Consider the following 16113-nt stretch of genomic DNA (forward strand, 5'->3'; position numbering starts at 1 on the left):
ATTTATCTGTTCTGGTCTTGTTTCTGGAAGCATCGGACTAGGTTGAGAACACTATTGATGACACAAGTACAGCCTATGAAAGCGTCCGAAAAGCTTCACTCTTTCCTATCAAGATTGCCGATAGGGCATGCGAAGAAATAAGGATAAACGTGCTTTCCGTAGAGCACAAGATAAGGTAGCCAAGCCTAGCCTAGCGAATCCAAGACACGGGCTAATAACAACATAAATAAACAACTAAGAAGGCATGGTTCGTGGCACTATATAAGGTGAGCCTAAATGGGAATGTAGGCGAGTTGTGGCCGCCTGTTTCACTCCGACTGATGTGATCCTGTCGTGACGCAGGTGTTGGACCTCCTGGCCAGGAACAAGCAGCTGGCATCCCACCTCGGCCTCCAAATCCTCCAGCACGAACAGGCGGTGTCGTCCGACAACTCGCCCGAGGCACTCGAGGTACGAATGGCCCATCAGGGTTTTTGCGGGTGCTTGAAAACCTTGTGAAAACCCTTGAATTTTAAAAGCTTTGTTTTCGAGGCCTCAAAAGACCTTGAATTATTGCAGACCTTTGAAAAATCCTTAGATTTCTCAAATTTTCCTCTTTACTCAACATTGAAGCAATGCGACGCTGTGCAAGGCCCGAGTGCATGTTTGTTCTTTAATTGTTCTCCTTCAATAAATAAAGGTTTGCATTTTGTACCATACTGAATGCACTTAATCGTTGAACTTAAGGGGGGACGTGGCTTTCAAAATCAACTTTTTTATTTCTTTGTGGATTTTGATGAAAATTGGCACAGCAACTGGAAATGCTTCTGTGATAACACTATAAAAATTTCAAAGTAATATTTTGAAAACTTTTTTATGTATGAAATATTCTTTCTGTTCCGCTTGTACCGAGCTTGAGCGGCTTATAAAACACGATAGAAAACTTGTTCGAAGTGCTTTGCATTATAAATGAATGGACGAGGTCGTGACAGTTTTAGAATTTTTTTTTTACAACACAATGTTTTTTAGTTTTCATTTTTTTTAGAGGTTATTGTGCAACAGGCATGTCAACTGTGAACGATTATTTGAATAAAAAAATCACAAAAAACAAATCTGGAAAACCAAAAGTGTCACGACCTGAACAGTTCATCAAGGAATGTAATGCAAGAAACGGAATCAAAATAGACCCAGCGGTCATGAAGAAATCCCTGGTACAAGCGAAACAGGTGGCAAAAAAAAACGTTTTGAGAAAACGGCTTCCGAAGTTGCAACATAGGTTTCACATATCAGAAGTCGTCACGGTTGTAGCCTTTCATGTCCTTTTGAACATGGGGCTTCTGGAAGGCCTTGCCTTGAAATTGGAGTGCCTTTTACAGCCTTTCTCTTTCCAGAAAACATCATTTTCAGCTCCTCCGTGAAGAGTACATACCCCCTTTGCAAACCAAACGGAGGGGAGATGGGTTTCAATGGGCTTTCAATGCAAAGTATGGTTAGTTGGTTGGCTGTATCGCACTGGACAACCTCCTTTTGCAGTGTTGTCACCATGGCAACAAGTTAAGCATTTTTTTTACTTAAATTTGACCATTTTTGGCTTTTTTTATGTTTTATCTTGCCTGGCACAGCAACTTAGTACTAATGTGCAGGTGTTCATTGCCAAAAGTTTGCATACCACAAGGATGAAAATGAGCTACTTTGAAGCTTGGTAGAGTATTCTGCATAACTCCCAACTTCAATGCAAGAGCATATTTTTTTTACTACTTTTGACATTCAAGGCATCCAATATTTCTCGCAGCACAGCCAGTATGCCCTGAGCAATGGTATCAATAATTTCCCTAAAAAAAATCACTGTTAAATGCTGCCACAGTAACGTACATTTTTAACGCAGAGAGCATATTTTTATTCCTATATTACTAACTCAAACCAGTTTGCATGAAAATTACAAGTGCACGGGAAACGTTGCGCAAGAAAGGCGATATGGCTCGCGCGCATCGCAGCGCACGCTTACCGCAACATATCGAGCTTTGATTATACCTGATATGGCTGGTCAGGTCCCTTTTAAGATTAAATCTAACGTCGCAGGCATTAATTACAACTACTGGCGTTCAATCGTAACCGGTTGCCCAGTCATGTGATGTTCCAATGCGCGTCGGCTATGCCGTGCGCGCCGCAGCGTTTGACGCGTCGACTGTTTCTTTCCCAAGGCTAGCGAGCCCACAATCAAATCACAGCAATAACTAAGCGTGTAAACATCGCAAATCCAACTAAAAGTTCACTTCACGAACCGCTATCGCAAGCGCGCACACCGCGTCACCCTCCGGGGTCTGGCGACGGTAGAGTCACGCGCCCCACGAAGCGTTCGATGACCTCCGCCTTTCGAGCCACACAACTTCCCGTAATCCGGCTCGTTATCTCTGGCATTCCCATCGCGATAACGTCCGTGTTGAACACCACAGATGGAACAGAAACTCGTCCGAGCGCAGCGGCGAAAATGAACTCAATCCACTCGCTACGCAGCTCAGGCGGCCGCCATTTTGCGTTGCGCCCGCAACATCCAATCAGGAGGGTCGACGGTCTGCGCCCCGACCGGGGACCAATAGCGCTTCAGCATCTATTTCTAGCTTCGTTTGTGCGTCGTTTCTTTTCTGCCGTTTGTGCGTTTGTGAATGAACGAAGATAAAAGAGACGAGCAGAACCGGAAAGACGATCGCTCGGCCGATCTAACCATATCAAAATGGCCGCGCCCGGTAGCACCGTTGCGGAGATAGAGCGCTCCGAAAATTGCCGTTTTTTCGCCCTTTTGCGCTGATAGTTTGTCACCGCGCCTGACAAAAGTATTTTTTTATGCCACTTTGCGACGCTTTTCAGCGTAAAAACTTTGCAGACGCACAGAATAGGAAACATAGAAGCCGAATATGTGGGTTTCAAAAAAACGATGTTTTGGTCATTTTTCCGAAGTTGAAAGCCGCGTCCCCCCTTAAACAAATAATGATGGGAAATCACAAAAAAAGGGAAATGACACTAGAGCCATTGTTCTAATGAGGGGTTTGATGTCAGAAAGTCCCCTTGTCGAAGTAGTGTCTCTTGCAGCGTTCTCTTTTGCGGCGATTTCCCTTCATTTCAATACACCATGTTCCTTTGAACATCAGACCTACTTAGATTACTACGGTGCCATCTGGTCCGAAAAAATCCACACAGAGAGCCTTGAAAGTTTTTGAAAAACCTTGAAGTTTTGTCACGTAAATGAGCACAAATCGTGCTTCATTGTACAGTCTAGTTCACTTATAATGATATCCAAGTGCCAAGGAAGTCCGATCATTATAACTGATAATTGTTATAAGCGGATTGTGAAATAAAAAAACGAAACAGAGCTCAAAACATTTTATTCATGTGTGATCAAGGTCATACTATGTACTGCTTATCTGCAGAAAAGAAGCCATAATCAGTCAGTTTCGTTTGCTGCACACGAAGGTGGCGCACATCTTTTTCAAGAGCATCTATAAGTGCTTCACCTAGCTGAGCAAACGGTACTTGGTGGAAACGAAGTCCCTGAGGGACTGTATCATGCGTTGGGCCTCCTGCGAAGACACTACCTGAGTTGGCTGCGCAACCGCGTCGTCAGAGTTGTCACTGTCAGTGCTGTCCGCAGCTTGTATCTGCGCAACGATTGCCTCTGCAGCGAGGCACTCGGACGTTGCCAAAACGTCGGCCCTGATGTCTCTTCCGCATTTGAAGAGGCACCCAGTCGATTCAAAGTGTTGCACACGTGACACAACAAGCAAACGACCGAGGAAGCAAGCGGGCGTGGGAACAAGGGCAAAGCGGCGGCGCAGATTCGGTCACCATATCCGATATCACGGCACTGGGGCATTGTAATAAGCGGTTTATTTTGCCGCAGAACACAAACAAAAGGGGATGGTGCCATAGATGGTATCGTTATAAATGGACGCAACTGCAGTAGAACCTCATTGATAAGTTTTTAAAAAAGCACAAGGGACAAGCGTACCATCCGGTGAAAAACATACTACGGGGAATTTTTAGTGTTCACAATTGAGAGTGTACTAACCAAGAAATCGTATGAACCGAGAACGCATTAATGAGGTTCTACTGTACAGTATAACCTCGTTACAGAGACACTGAAGGGACCCGGGAAACGTGTCTCTTGTAACCAAGGTCTCTTGTACGCAATGTTGCTAACATGGCGAACATAGGAAAACCAACCAAACCGTCCTCATTCAAAAGTCTCTTATAACCAAGTGTCTCTTGTAGCAGTGTCTTCTGTAACGAGGTTTGGAAAGTTGGGCGAGTTGGTAGGTCGACATGATGTAAAAACAGCGCTGTAGGACGAAATACATGAGGAAAGGAACCAGACAGGTCAGCGCTCGTCCTGTCTGGTTCCTTTCCTCGTGTATTTCGTCCTACCGCGCTGTTTTTACATCGCATCGAAACAAGGTTTTGCTGTACTCGTATTCGAAGAGCTCTGGTTGCTCTCTGGTGTATGCTGCTGCTGCTGCTGAGTAACATACCTGTCGGCATTTAAAACATTTAAAAAGGCAGTGGTTGTCGTCCCTGAGAGCGCCTTGTGGCGAGAGCCTTTGAAGAGCGCCCTTGTTGTTCCTCTGTTTGTGCAGAAGCTGCTCCAGTTGCGTGACAGCCAGCTGGTGCAGCAGCGCGAGGAGAACGCCCAGGTTCTCCACTCTCTTCAGCTGGCCAAGACGGTCAGTACTTCTTTCTGTTTGATCGTTTGATGCTTTCTCTCCAGGAACCTTGCAAAAACAGTGGCTTTAAGGGGGGTAAGGGGGGAGGGGGTGTTGCTCTTAAAACAACTTTGAAGCAAACTCTGTGAAACTTGTCAGTCTTGCTGCTTTTTGCCCACTGATTTCAAATATGCCGTTATTTTTCAACTGGTCAATTAGTTCCCAAGATAACTAGAAATAATTAGCCATTTTTTGGCGGAACAATAAACAAAACACTGTTGGTCATAAAACTGTAATCTTCGTGTTTTCCAGTACTGTGGACCCTGGTGAATGCAACAATCGAAGCAGTTTTTTGATGCATTGCTTGGAACTAATTTGACAGCTCATGAAGCTTTGGTGTTTGAAACGGGCATTTGAAATGGTTCCTTACCACTGGTGCCACCAAGGTTGATTCGACTGTCGAATTTCTAATATTTTAATTCATGAATGAATCAAAAGTAGTTCTTTGTTTTTTCAAGGCTCGAAGAAGTTTATCATTTCTTCGGACCCTCGCTGCAAATTTGTAAGTTTAATCTGCTTAATCAAAGCCAAACTAACTTGCTCTAGTTGCCTTTGTTTGGCGGTTAGGTGAAGTCAATTGCTGTGAAATATGATGTGGAATGCCCGTGTATTTGAGGGCCAACTTACAAACCTTGGCATCCACCTCAAGCAAGACTTGGTGGTTTACTGCAACACAAACAATTGCTTTAAAACTCGCTTCCGCTAATAAGGTAATATTGCGATTTCGTTGCATCTTCTCGAGGCCACAGCAATATGTGAGCACTCCCAGATTGTAACTTGCAGCCTTGTTTTAAAAATTTTATTGCAGCCGAAAAAGAAGAAAATGAAAAAAGCTCACACTAACGCGTAAGACTTGAAGGTAGCGAAGCTGTACGCAACCTTCACCACCATCACGACAATTTAAGTCCACTATTGCAGCCGCTTTGCTTCTTCTTCGCTGCCGCAACGACCTTTACTCCATCATTGTTGTCATAAGTGTGAGCTTCCTTCATCTTTTTGGAAGTTATAATTATTGGACGTCACCGTGGAGGGGCGTACGCTCTTATGTGTCTTTCTCGTTCCAAGTGTTTTCATGATTACGGCGAATGCTGGAAGTTTGTTTTTGTTTGTTTGCCAGTTTTGGCCAATCTGTAAGTTTGTATGCTTGGCTTGACAGACGTGTGCCGGGGACGCTTGGCGGTCGTTGCGAGGCACGCACACATGAGCGCTATACTCGGTTACAATTCAAGAACGGCGCCACCTCATGTAGTGTATCACTCCGCCAAAGCGCCGGACCCGTGACATCAGTGCGCGCGCGTTTTGAAAGGGGTTTGCTATGAATGCGTGATATCGTCTGCCTTGTCTCACGCAGTTTGTTTGTCGTCACTGGAGTCGTTTATAAGCATAGTAAGCCCACAAAAGTCACGCGAACGGCTCTCGCCACGTTCAAAATATTCCCAGTAACGCCCTACTTGCGCCGCGCGGAGAAACATCCGGCTACGGTGATAAGGCACAGCGGCAACTTCCGGTGCCGTTCTTAAGTTGTCACCAAGTATAGGTGTTTTCTTGGTTTGCTAACTGCCAAGTTGTCGCCGCGAGGCCCACGCTCACGTGCGTGCACTCAGCAATTTCTTGGTATTTTTAACTGCGGATACGAAAAATTCTGATTTGCTAAACTGCAAAAAATGTGTACGTATTGTCCACATTTGCATTTGCGCGCGTCTCCATAGCCCGTCGTCATAACCTATGCTGTTCCCGACTCCTTTGGAAGAGGGATCGTCTGTGAACTTTGTTTCTCCGCCTTTGTCGGCTGTGCAGAAGATCAACCAGCTGAACAGCCAGTGCCAGCAGCTGAGCAACAGCCTCCGCGCAGAGCGCAACGCCCACCAGGCGGAGTCGCAGCGCCTCCAAGCGCGCCTCGAGGGTCTCGTCGTCACGCCCACTACCTCCTCAGCCGGTACGTTTTTCATTTCAGCTTGCATTTGTGTGAGGCGATGCAGTACAGCTCTCTTGAAGCAGGCTCCGAGTGCAGATTTGTTTTATCAGTTAAGGGGATTATGATGATGATGATTGCTATTGGTTTCCCCTTTGCAGCGGGGTGATGACGTGTCATCTTACCAAAAAGGACTAATATACCTATGTTTTATACGTGCTCGTTAAACAACTTTCGGAACATGCTCGTCAAAGCAACGTTCTTTTTAGTAATGAAGTTCGGTGGCTGAAATTCGCACAGCTTGTGAAGATTCGGCTCCTCTTGTCATATGTGCAATCAGATTTTCAAATAGCTGCGCCGGATGAAATTTTACGCAGCGTGGCGTGCAGAAAAATGGCTTTTTTGTGCACGCTATTTTTTATAGTAAAAATTTTTAATGAAAGTTTTTAAATAGCCTGGGTGGTTCCTTATGAACTGCGGAGTGCACAAATCTACCTGAAAATACTTTATATCCATTTTCTTCACCAGGGAAAAAAAAATGACTGGTAGTGTGCCTTTTCTTGCTTTGTATATTTTTTAGCCTTGTGCAAATATTCGAGCGGTTTGAATATTTGAACGAATATTACAGTATTTGAGTTTGCTTCAACCTGAATTTCAAATTTCTGATATTTCGAAGTATTTGGGGTGAATGAATATCAAAACTAAGTTCAAGTACTATCAAGAGTTTTGATTTCGTTAGGCAAGCTGCAGTTCCTTTACATCAGGCCTACATTTCGACTTCATGTGGAGCCATAAGCTAAGCCACATTCAGAGCACTGTCGTAGCCATTCTACACGCGCACGTTGGTCAAGGTAGCCAAAGCTCCCGTTTCATTGTTTCAAACAATGAAACGGTAACCAAACGATTTGTTTGTTTACCGCATGGCACACGTGCAGTGAGCAAGTGTTGATCGCACTGTGCGCTTGAACTTCAGTGTACATCAGTTGCTTCAATCAGTCAAATGACGTGACCAGTGTGTCCATGGGTACCAACCCGATATGGAACTTTTTTGTGATGGTCCTACCATGCCAGGAAGCTCAGTGTCTCAAATGCCACGCTATCGGGAAAACGCCAGGGGGGCTATGCAACTCTCGTGACACATATAAAGAGGCACCCGCATGTCTTTGTGGCATACGAAAGGAACGTTGTGCACAGAAAAGTGTCAAGTCTACTGCTGTCCCTAAGCCTGACGCGCAGCAGCCTTCAGCAGATGACAGTTTCAAGCCGAAGCTGTAACATACGGTGCCAAAAGCACAGCAAATGACAAAGTGCTGCACCAAGAGGAAACCCTTGACGACAAGCTTTTCATAATGGTAAAAGAATGGAGAAGTGACACGGCAGTTGTGTATTCTCTCCCTTTGACTGTTGTCGCAGTTCTCAATATGTCAGGGCTGTTCCTCAGTCCATCTCCGGTCTTTAACACCACGCCCACTTCTGGTGGGCACCTGAAAAAGCCAGTCCAGTTGCAATCTTCCTCAAATGCATTCTTGCAGACGAGACGTTGGTGTCACAGTCGTGCCGACCTGTGCCCGAGCGGCGTTCCTCCCTGGTGGTTCGGAAGCAGGTGGCCACCTCGGTGCCGAAAGGTCAGTGGCGCTCATTCGGCAAATCGCAGCGATTATTTAGGCGAAAGGCTTAGATGTCTCATAAAACGTGAGAAGTGGCCGTTGTCGTCGTCTTTGGTGGCGTAAACACGAATGGTACCAAAATTGCCTCCACTGTACAAAGAAAATAAATAAAAATGGCAGCATCTCCACTCCGTGGATGATGGCGAGAGTGCGGAGTACAGGGACCCGAAATGGCATCCGATTTGATCCCCGACTGTCATTCGATTTGAGCCGTGAGTTGCACCTTGATTATTCCCTAAATGAAGCTGCAACTCACGGCTCAAATCGAATTTTGCTTGATTTTCGCTTGATGGTGGTGTGCGCACGGATGGACGCGGACGGGTGTTGGGAGGTCCTAAGGTACTCCGCACCGTTACAGGCGAGGGATTAAGCCGTTTGACTCTCGGGTACTAACGGTCGTAGCCTAATGGGAAGACGACTGACACTAACTCTGTCTGGTCTACCAGACACAGGCTCGAATCCTGCCGGTGCCTGTGTGATTTTTTGCAATTGTAAATGCTTTGTGCATGGACGTGGACGGACATTGTGCGGGCCTAAGGTACTCTGCACCTAATAAATAAAAACACATTTGGATTCATGCGAGTTCGAGCGCGGGTGTGCACGGAGGAGAGCTCTTACGGTGAGGAAGCGGCCGTGTGAACTGCGGCCGATCCGCTAGTGGGTGTAATTTGCGTCAAAGGACGAAGAAACAATCGAAAATAAGAGACAGGCGCAAACGTGATGTAGCAGCGGGAGGGGTCTTTGATAATTGTGCTAGTTTACGCCTTCAAATCACGGAAGCAGACTTGAATGACTGAGGAGTTTCTCACGTGCCCCCCTCCCTCCCTTCCTCCCTCCCCCCCCCCCCCCCCCTCTCTCTCTCTCTTTCTCTCTGAGTAGAGGGGAGGAGAGGAGAGGGGCAGTCAGAGGCTGGATTTTTGTGTTGTGCCTATAAGTAGCAGCTTTGATTATGAAAAGTTAGAATATACTAGAAGTAGCAATTACAGTGAAAGCTCGTTAATTCGAACTTCAATCATTCATATTTAATGGATAATTCGAACTGTACGATTTAGTCCGGCAAGGTCTCTAACGATGTTTTTGCATAAAGAAGCCCGTTAATTCGAACTTGAGTAGGTTCCACTGCAGATAATTAGAACCACGCGTTACGGCGCCACTACTTTGGTGCTTGGCACACGGCCGAAAAATGCACCTAGCCTACACACAAGGCTGCGTAGAACGGAAACGGCAAAACCTGGCAACGAAAGTAAGCTAAATCCCACGTTGCGGATGCTGCTTTGGAAGACACATTCTTTGTGACCTAGGTCGATGAAAAAGCAGTGGTGAATGCGATGCGCTCACAGATGAGGGCATCATATCTCGGGTCAAAAGCTGTTGCTGCCAGTGACGCTACGGAAGATGACGACAAAATGATGCGGCCGTCCGCTCAGAAATCACGGCCAAATAAAAAATGCCACCCGTCTCTTCTTCAGTTTTCAAGAAGGCTTTCCGCTACGTTTGTTTGTTAGTGCAAGGAGTGCTGAGTGCCACCTTAGGGAACAAAAGGCAGGTCACAGTCACGGGCTTTTTCAGGCACAAAAGTGTCATCATGCCCTACCACTTCCCATTTGCAGTACAATGTTGTTATGGTGCACTTTCATAAGTTCGAACCGAGATGGCGTCCCCTCGCAGTTCGAATTAACGAGCTTTTACTGTAGCGGGCGGCTATCAGTAGCAGGCTAGCAAGGAGAGGCAATCATGAAGCAGAAAGTACAAGTGGAGCATTCGAATGGGAAGAAAATGGCAGACATTCATCTCTGATCATTTGATGATTCGGGGAAGCTGTTATTAATTGTTTATTTTAGGATAGAAAGACAGTATTTAGGGAGTTTTAAGAAATGCTTAGGGATTTTTAGGAAGGTTACGATGAAGTATTTTTTTTTTTATTTCCACGAGGGTGCTTTTAGGAGATATGGGGTTTTCAGGATTGAAAGGGAGTATATTCAAGCGCTTTGCGGAGTATTTATATAATCTGGGGGGTATTTTTAGGAGTGTTTCAGGGCAACGTTTTATTCTTTTTGGTGGGGGGGGGGGGTTACCAGGTTTAGGGAGCTTATAGGAGCTCATAGGAGTATTTCAATGCTTTCTTGGGGAGTTTTTACAGACCCACAAAGGAGGTTTTTGTCCCCCAATGGAGTATTGAGTTTTGTTTTGTGTGTCTACGTTAACAATAATGACACAAATCTGACCACCATGTGTTTGTATTTGTGTGTGTCGAGAGTAACAGCCCCAGTGACATCAGCAAAAAGAAAACATTCCTGTCAAGGGTCCATTAACAGGTCTGCTGTAAAATAATTCTGTTGGCAAATTGGGAAGGCGAAAACAAAATTCTGGCTTTCTTAGCTTTTGAAGTGACTGGGGGAAGAAAACGAATACATGGCAGTGTAGGCGTCGTTCGCTTCGTGCTGAAGTCAACAGATGTACGTGATAGTGTGGGTGTAGGTACCGAAAAACAACCGTCTGTTATTTAATAGACATCGCCATACTGTCATCTAAGGCGGTAGCAATAGCTATTTAGTATAACTACGCTGCATTGGAAATACATGTGGAGATGGCGCCACATGACCAAGGGCAATTTGAGTGCCTTGAAATCAATGTTCTTCATTGACTGGTATCAGTAGCTACTACAAAAACATCGAGGTAAAGGTACGGCCAATCGATTTTCGTGAGTATATACGCCTCGAGCTTCGCGATCGCTGCGCCGCCTGCCGACGCTTCTCCGCGGCGCTTACGGGATGTCCGCAGCGCAGCTGATAGCGGCTCATGCAGTGTTTTGGTTCTCTTTCGCTTCTTCTTGCCTTTCCGCGCCCTAAACATCTTGTTATTGTGATGTCTGTAAGCCAATAGTAGGTTTAGGGCACTTTAAAAAACATTTGCGTCCTGATTAGAGTTGTTAGAGTGCTCGAACGCCAACAAGAGCTAACTGGGGACGCGGTACTGCGCGCTTCTTCGCGTCGACGACGGCAGCGGCATATCACCACTGTCACCTCCGAATATCTCAGGCGCAAGTGAATTCTATTGGCACCTCGTTTAGACCTGATATCGGCACAGTGAGAGATAGGTTTCGTTTTGCAGCGCGGGCAATGAATTCGGCCTTGTTTTGAACGTATATGTCGCCCAAAAATATCATTCGGGGAGGTGATTACCTAATGTACCTGGCAATAATTTATGCCCTTTATAGAAATAGAGGCTTTGCGGACATGTTAAGTATATTCCAAGTCTATGGGTCGTTAAATATATGCCCACTCCCACCTGATAGAACAGACCAAGGAGAGTTAATGAAACCACGGAAAAATAAATGGTCTGCCAAGTCCGTAAGCAATGTAATAGTTCGTGCGAGATAGAAAAAAAAACAGTGCAGCTTCGCAAATCCTAGAGATGTTCATCTTAACTTAACCAAGGTTGAACTCACTAGACCAAGATGCGAAATGCACTGATGTTTTCCAAAACAGGGAGGGGGAGGAGGGGTGCTTAACTATCGTTGTGTACAAATGCGGAGCGAAATCAAAGAAAGGCTGTTTTAGTAAATCACACACAAGCTGCGCGTTCACCTTTATTTTGTTTTTCGACTTTAACGAACAGGGGATCACTCGGCGGACACATTTTTTGAAGTACAGTAAGGAAGTTCACAAGCGATAAAAGGTCGTTGGACTGAGTGTGGTATCTGATAAGGCCCCCTGATTTCACTTTTGTGCTAAATTCTGCAGGCTCCCTGTGTAATATGATGATAATCCGAAAAAGCGTTTCGTCACGGCCGCGAATATAAGCGGAGGATATATGTAACCGATGACTGTTTGGGGAAGCTCACCTCGCGACAAGACGACCAAGCCGTAAATTATTTGTGCTGACTCCCGCATGTAATTTTGCATTATGAATATTTATTGCGTAGAATATGTCAGTGATATTTATGCCACATTGGCTTGTTCAGGGTAGTGATCAATATCTGAGATATGAAGCGTAAGCGCAGTGTATAGCCGTAGAATGAGCATCTGAATGAACGCTGCTTACGGAGTTACTGTTAGTAAATTTCAGGGAAGTGGAATGACAATCAGATCCATGCATGAATGCCGGTTTCGTGACGCCGGCTTGTGACACACATCTGGCGCTTATGTGGATTGAATGTACCACAGTAAGATAGCGTCAGAAGCATTTACACTCTCGTAAATGCACCACGTTTGCAAACAGAGTGACTGCTCCACATAGCTATGTATTTCAAACGCATACAAATGGAAAATATCAGTCGCAAACGTGCCTCAGAATCAACGGCGACAGTGGTGAGCGGGCCGGCAACTCCCGCGCCTGCTTTCGAAATGGGCCGCTAGGGGGATTTCAGTGGCGCCCCTACAGGCAGCGCTCAAGACGGATATACCGTTATCTGAAAGAAAAGGCATCACTTAACACACCTTGAATCAAAACGGCTCCGGGCCCTAGAACATCTCAACGCAGAGTTTTTACATCTACCAGTGTTGCGTATCCTCCAAAGTGAATGCTGGCAACCATGGCAGCATTCATGGCGGCTGACAACCATGGCAGCATTAAAAAAAACGCTTCCCATGGTTGGAATCAAACCTGAGTCCCTCGCGTTATGAAACCGGCACCTATCCAATTGCGCTATCATCCATTCGGGGCGCACAGCATTTCCTTTGGGTTCGTAGTGCGAATGTTGGCTTTGGGCTTCGACTAAGTTGAACTTTGGCTTCGGATTGGCTGGGTTTGGATTTTGAACTTTAGGAGGGTGGCTTGTGGACTTTGATTTAACTTAGTTTGCATGGAGAAAGCTTTGCCTTTTAACTGTCTTTTTTTTTAAGAAACAAGCATACCTGAGAAAAGCCAAGTAAAAGCTAGTGAAGACCACCAGCTCTGCTGTTTTCTGTCTTTGCATCCTAACTGCGAAGGTGGCCGGATTTTCTTTTATGTTGAAACCATTACCCCGGCCTGCACAAGCATTTTTTTGTTTGTTGGTGAATACACTTATCAATCACCTGGAATAGTATCTTGCGTCTTCATTAGTTCTTGCAAAGGCAGAACTAACCCTGAATTTTTTTTTTTTTTCCTCCAAATGTTCCACAGCTGACTCCCACCAGGGCTTCAGCCGATCCGAGCCGGCGACGGGTGCCCAGGGCAACTGAATCATCGACACAAGTCCGCGCAGCAGTCGTTTTCTCTGCTGGTCAGAGATAACTTCATGTGCTGACCAGTCGGCGCGTGTAAAACCATTGTTTAATCTACGTTAGTTGTCACTGTTAGTTAGCAGCGAAGCCTAACGGCGAGCTTAAACTCTTATTCAAGTTGCATCGCGTGGCGGAGAGCAGCTTCATTGTAAAGTAGGTTGCAGCATTTCATTGTTGGATGTTTCCGAAGGTAGCCACTCCAACCACCTATTGTCCAAACTCGCAAGTCGCATAGAAGCCATTGGCTTGGCTTGGCTTGGCTAGCGGCTAGCTATGTTCAGGACGGAAACCCACTGTCAAAAGCTTGTTAGATGTTTTCGAAGGCAGCCGCTTCAACCACCGGTTGTCCAAACTTGCAAGCCACACTGAAGCCATCAGCTTGGCTTGGCTAGTGGCTAGCTATGCTCGGGACGGAAACACACCGTCAAAAGCTTGTTAGATGTTTCCAAAGGCAGCCGCTTCAACCACCAGTTGTCCAAACTTGCAAGCCGCACCAAAGCTTGGCTTGACTAGCAACTAGTTACGTTCGGGACGGAAGCACGCAGTCGAAGGCTGTCGCGGACGTTTTCCCAAATTGCGTGAAAACTTTGTTTCTTTAGCGTTATGCTCAAAACTAACCAAGTACACTACCAGATGTACCTAAAGGAAGTATACTATGCGTTAACCCGCAGTCTTATAGAAGTGAAAGCCAGATTTTTGAGCCGAAGGCAGCTGACAGCGTAGCAGGTACAGCCACACTGGAGGCATTTATCCTTGTTGGTTTTGTGAACTTCAATAACCTTGGCATCTAGGGGTCCGATAGACCGGAAGCAAGTTTAGGCAGCTTGCTTAGCATATTCTATGTCTACACACAAAACATAGGTAGAGCAGTTATAGAGAAAAAGAGAGAGAGAGAGTTTTATATATATATATATTTTTACAGATGTTCCTTGTTAACAGAGCCAGTGACGGAGGGGGTTGCGAGCGAAAGGATACGGTTTGTGTACATATTTGTGGAGAAGGCAACATCCTCATCAACAAGGGAGTGTACGCACTGGGCTGTTGGGAGCTTGAGAGTCTCGGTGGAAAAGGCCTGCGCATAAGACCAAGCAACGGTGCGGCCTCGAAGTTCTGATGTGTTTTGTTTTTTGCCGTCCATATAGTTAGCAGTAGTGCGAGTGCTTAACATTTTATTTTGCACAGTAGTTTGTTTGTTTGTTCATCACCGGCACCATTGCTAGATAGATGGCGCACTCTTGTCTAGGGGCAGCTGTTCCGAAGCGCGTCGCGTAACCGTTTTTATTACGACGTGCTGTCTACTCAGGTCCTTTCTAGAAATGCAAAACAGACAAAAAAAACGAAAAAAAAAAGAGAAGTTTTCGGCGGCTGCCTCAGGTTTGACGTGGTTTTGTAGATGTGCAATACTAAACAAGTCTTGTTTTTTTTTTTCTTGTTCTTGTGAAGCCCAATAAAGATGAACATGTGTCTACCTCTTTTGTGGTGTTTTCTTGGTTGGTTGTACTAAATAGAAGCCCATTGGTTTTTTGCACTGTCCAATCAAGTAATTCCCTCTAAAGAGTGCTTCCCTGCAAGCACTTGTGCAATGAGGGAAAGCCAACTTTGTGAAAGGATACGTTAGGACTGAATGTAAACGTAAGTGTTGTGTCGAAGTGCTTTAACACCAAATCTCATCAGCGGCATCATTTATCAAGAAAGCACAAAGATCGATACATTGCATCATCTAGGGGAAATTGGGGAAGAAGCTGGATGTAAATCAAAATTATAGGAGTACTTAACCTAAAAATACTCGTCTGGATCAAGACTTCTGCGTCAATATGGACACCATGGAAGTGGACCGTCTTTGTTGGAGTTCACAACACACATCCAGTAATGATTGCTTGGAATTTCTTGTTATAACTTGGCCTAAACAAAACCCTGAAATCGGAAGAACATATTTTGTCAACAGGAACTAGTCAACTGTTCGTTGCACACGTGCCTGTGGCCCCTGCGTCTCAAGATGTCGACTTTGATGCCGTGTAATTGCAGTAGAAGCTCACACATGCGTTTTTCAGGGGTTTGCGAAATAAATCTTGTGAACTGCGTAAATGTGGATTTATGAAGCAAATAAAAAAAATATTGGGGCTGACCTTCCACAACTAATCTGATAGGAGAATGCAATTAGCAGGAATATACCAATGATGTTCTTCTGCACAAGTTCATATCCACTGGGAATCTTATTAGGTACACACGTTACATGACGTTGACCGCTGAAATTGCCACAGTGGAGGTTACTGGCTGTTGGGCGCAAGCATCTTCGAGAAAATAGGTACCCAAAAGACTTTTGAGTTACATTTTGCACATTAGATGCAAGGCCTGTGGTCACTGCATTTGTGATATGTGTGCTGGGTGGGTGTATGCCCCGTTGATACCCTGTTCCAAGATAGTTAAAAGCTTGGCACTTCCAGATCAATGTAGAATGTTAATTAAACGTGTCGATATACTGTGCCCCCCCTAAGCCTACCTAAATGATACCAAACAGCCCTCATGTAAAAAATAACGCATACAATTGAGCCAAGAAAACATTTTACAACAAGGAAAATGGGTTTTTGCACAAA

The 16113-nt window shown here is 45.3% G+C and overlaps 1 protein-coding gene across 2 annotated transcripts in view; it reads left to right on the plus strand.

The window, feature by feature from the left end:
• The window catches only part of Osp (myosin phosphatase Rho interacting protein outspread), a 136235-nt gene extending 121248 nt beyond the window's left edge, over positions 1-14987 (plus strand). For both annotated transcript variants that reach the window (XM_077670542.1, XM_077670543.1), the window contains exons 21-25: positions 343-450; positions 4608-4694; positions 6531-6669; positions 8178-8270; positions 13419-14987. In XM_077670542.1, coding sequence (XP_077526668.1) covers positions 343-450; positions 4608-4694; positions 6531-6669; positions 8178-8270; positions 13419-13477 — 486 coding nt within the window. In that variant the 3' untranslated portion in view covers positions 13478-14987. The remainder of the gene's footprint in view (positions 1-342; positions 451-4607; positions 4695-6530; positions 6670-8177; positions 8271-13418) is intronic.
• The last annotated feature ends 1126 nt before the right edge of the window (positions 14988-16113 follow it).

This window comes from Haemaphysalis longicornis, unplaced genomic scaffold, assembly GCF_048455015.1.
Source record: "Haemaphysalis longicornis isolate Haplotype H1 unplaced genomic scaffold, Haemaphysalis longicornis Haplotype H1 scaffold_5, whole genome shotgun sequence".
Taxonomy (NCBI): Eukaryota; Metazoa; Arthropoda; class Arachnida; order Ixodida; family Ixodidae; genus Haemaphysalis; species Haemaphysalis longicornis.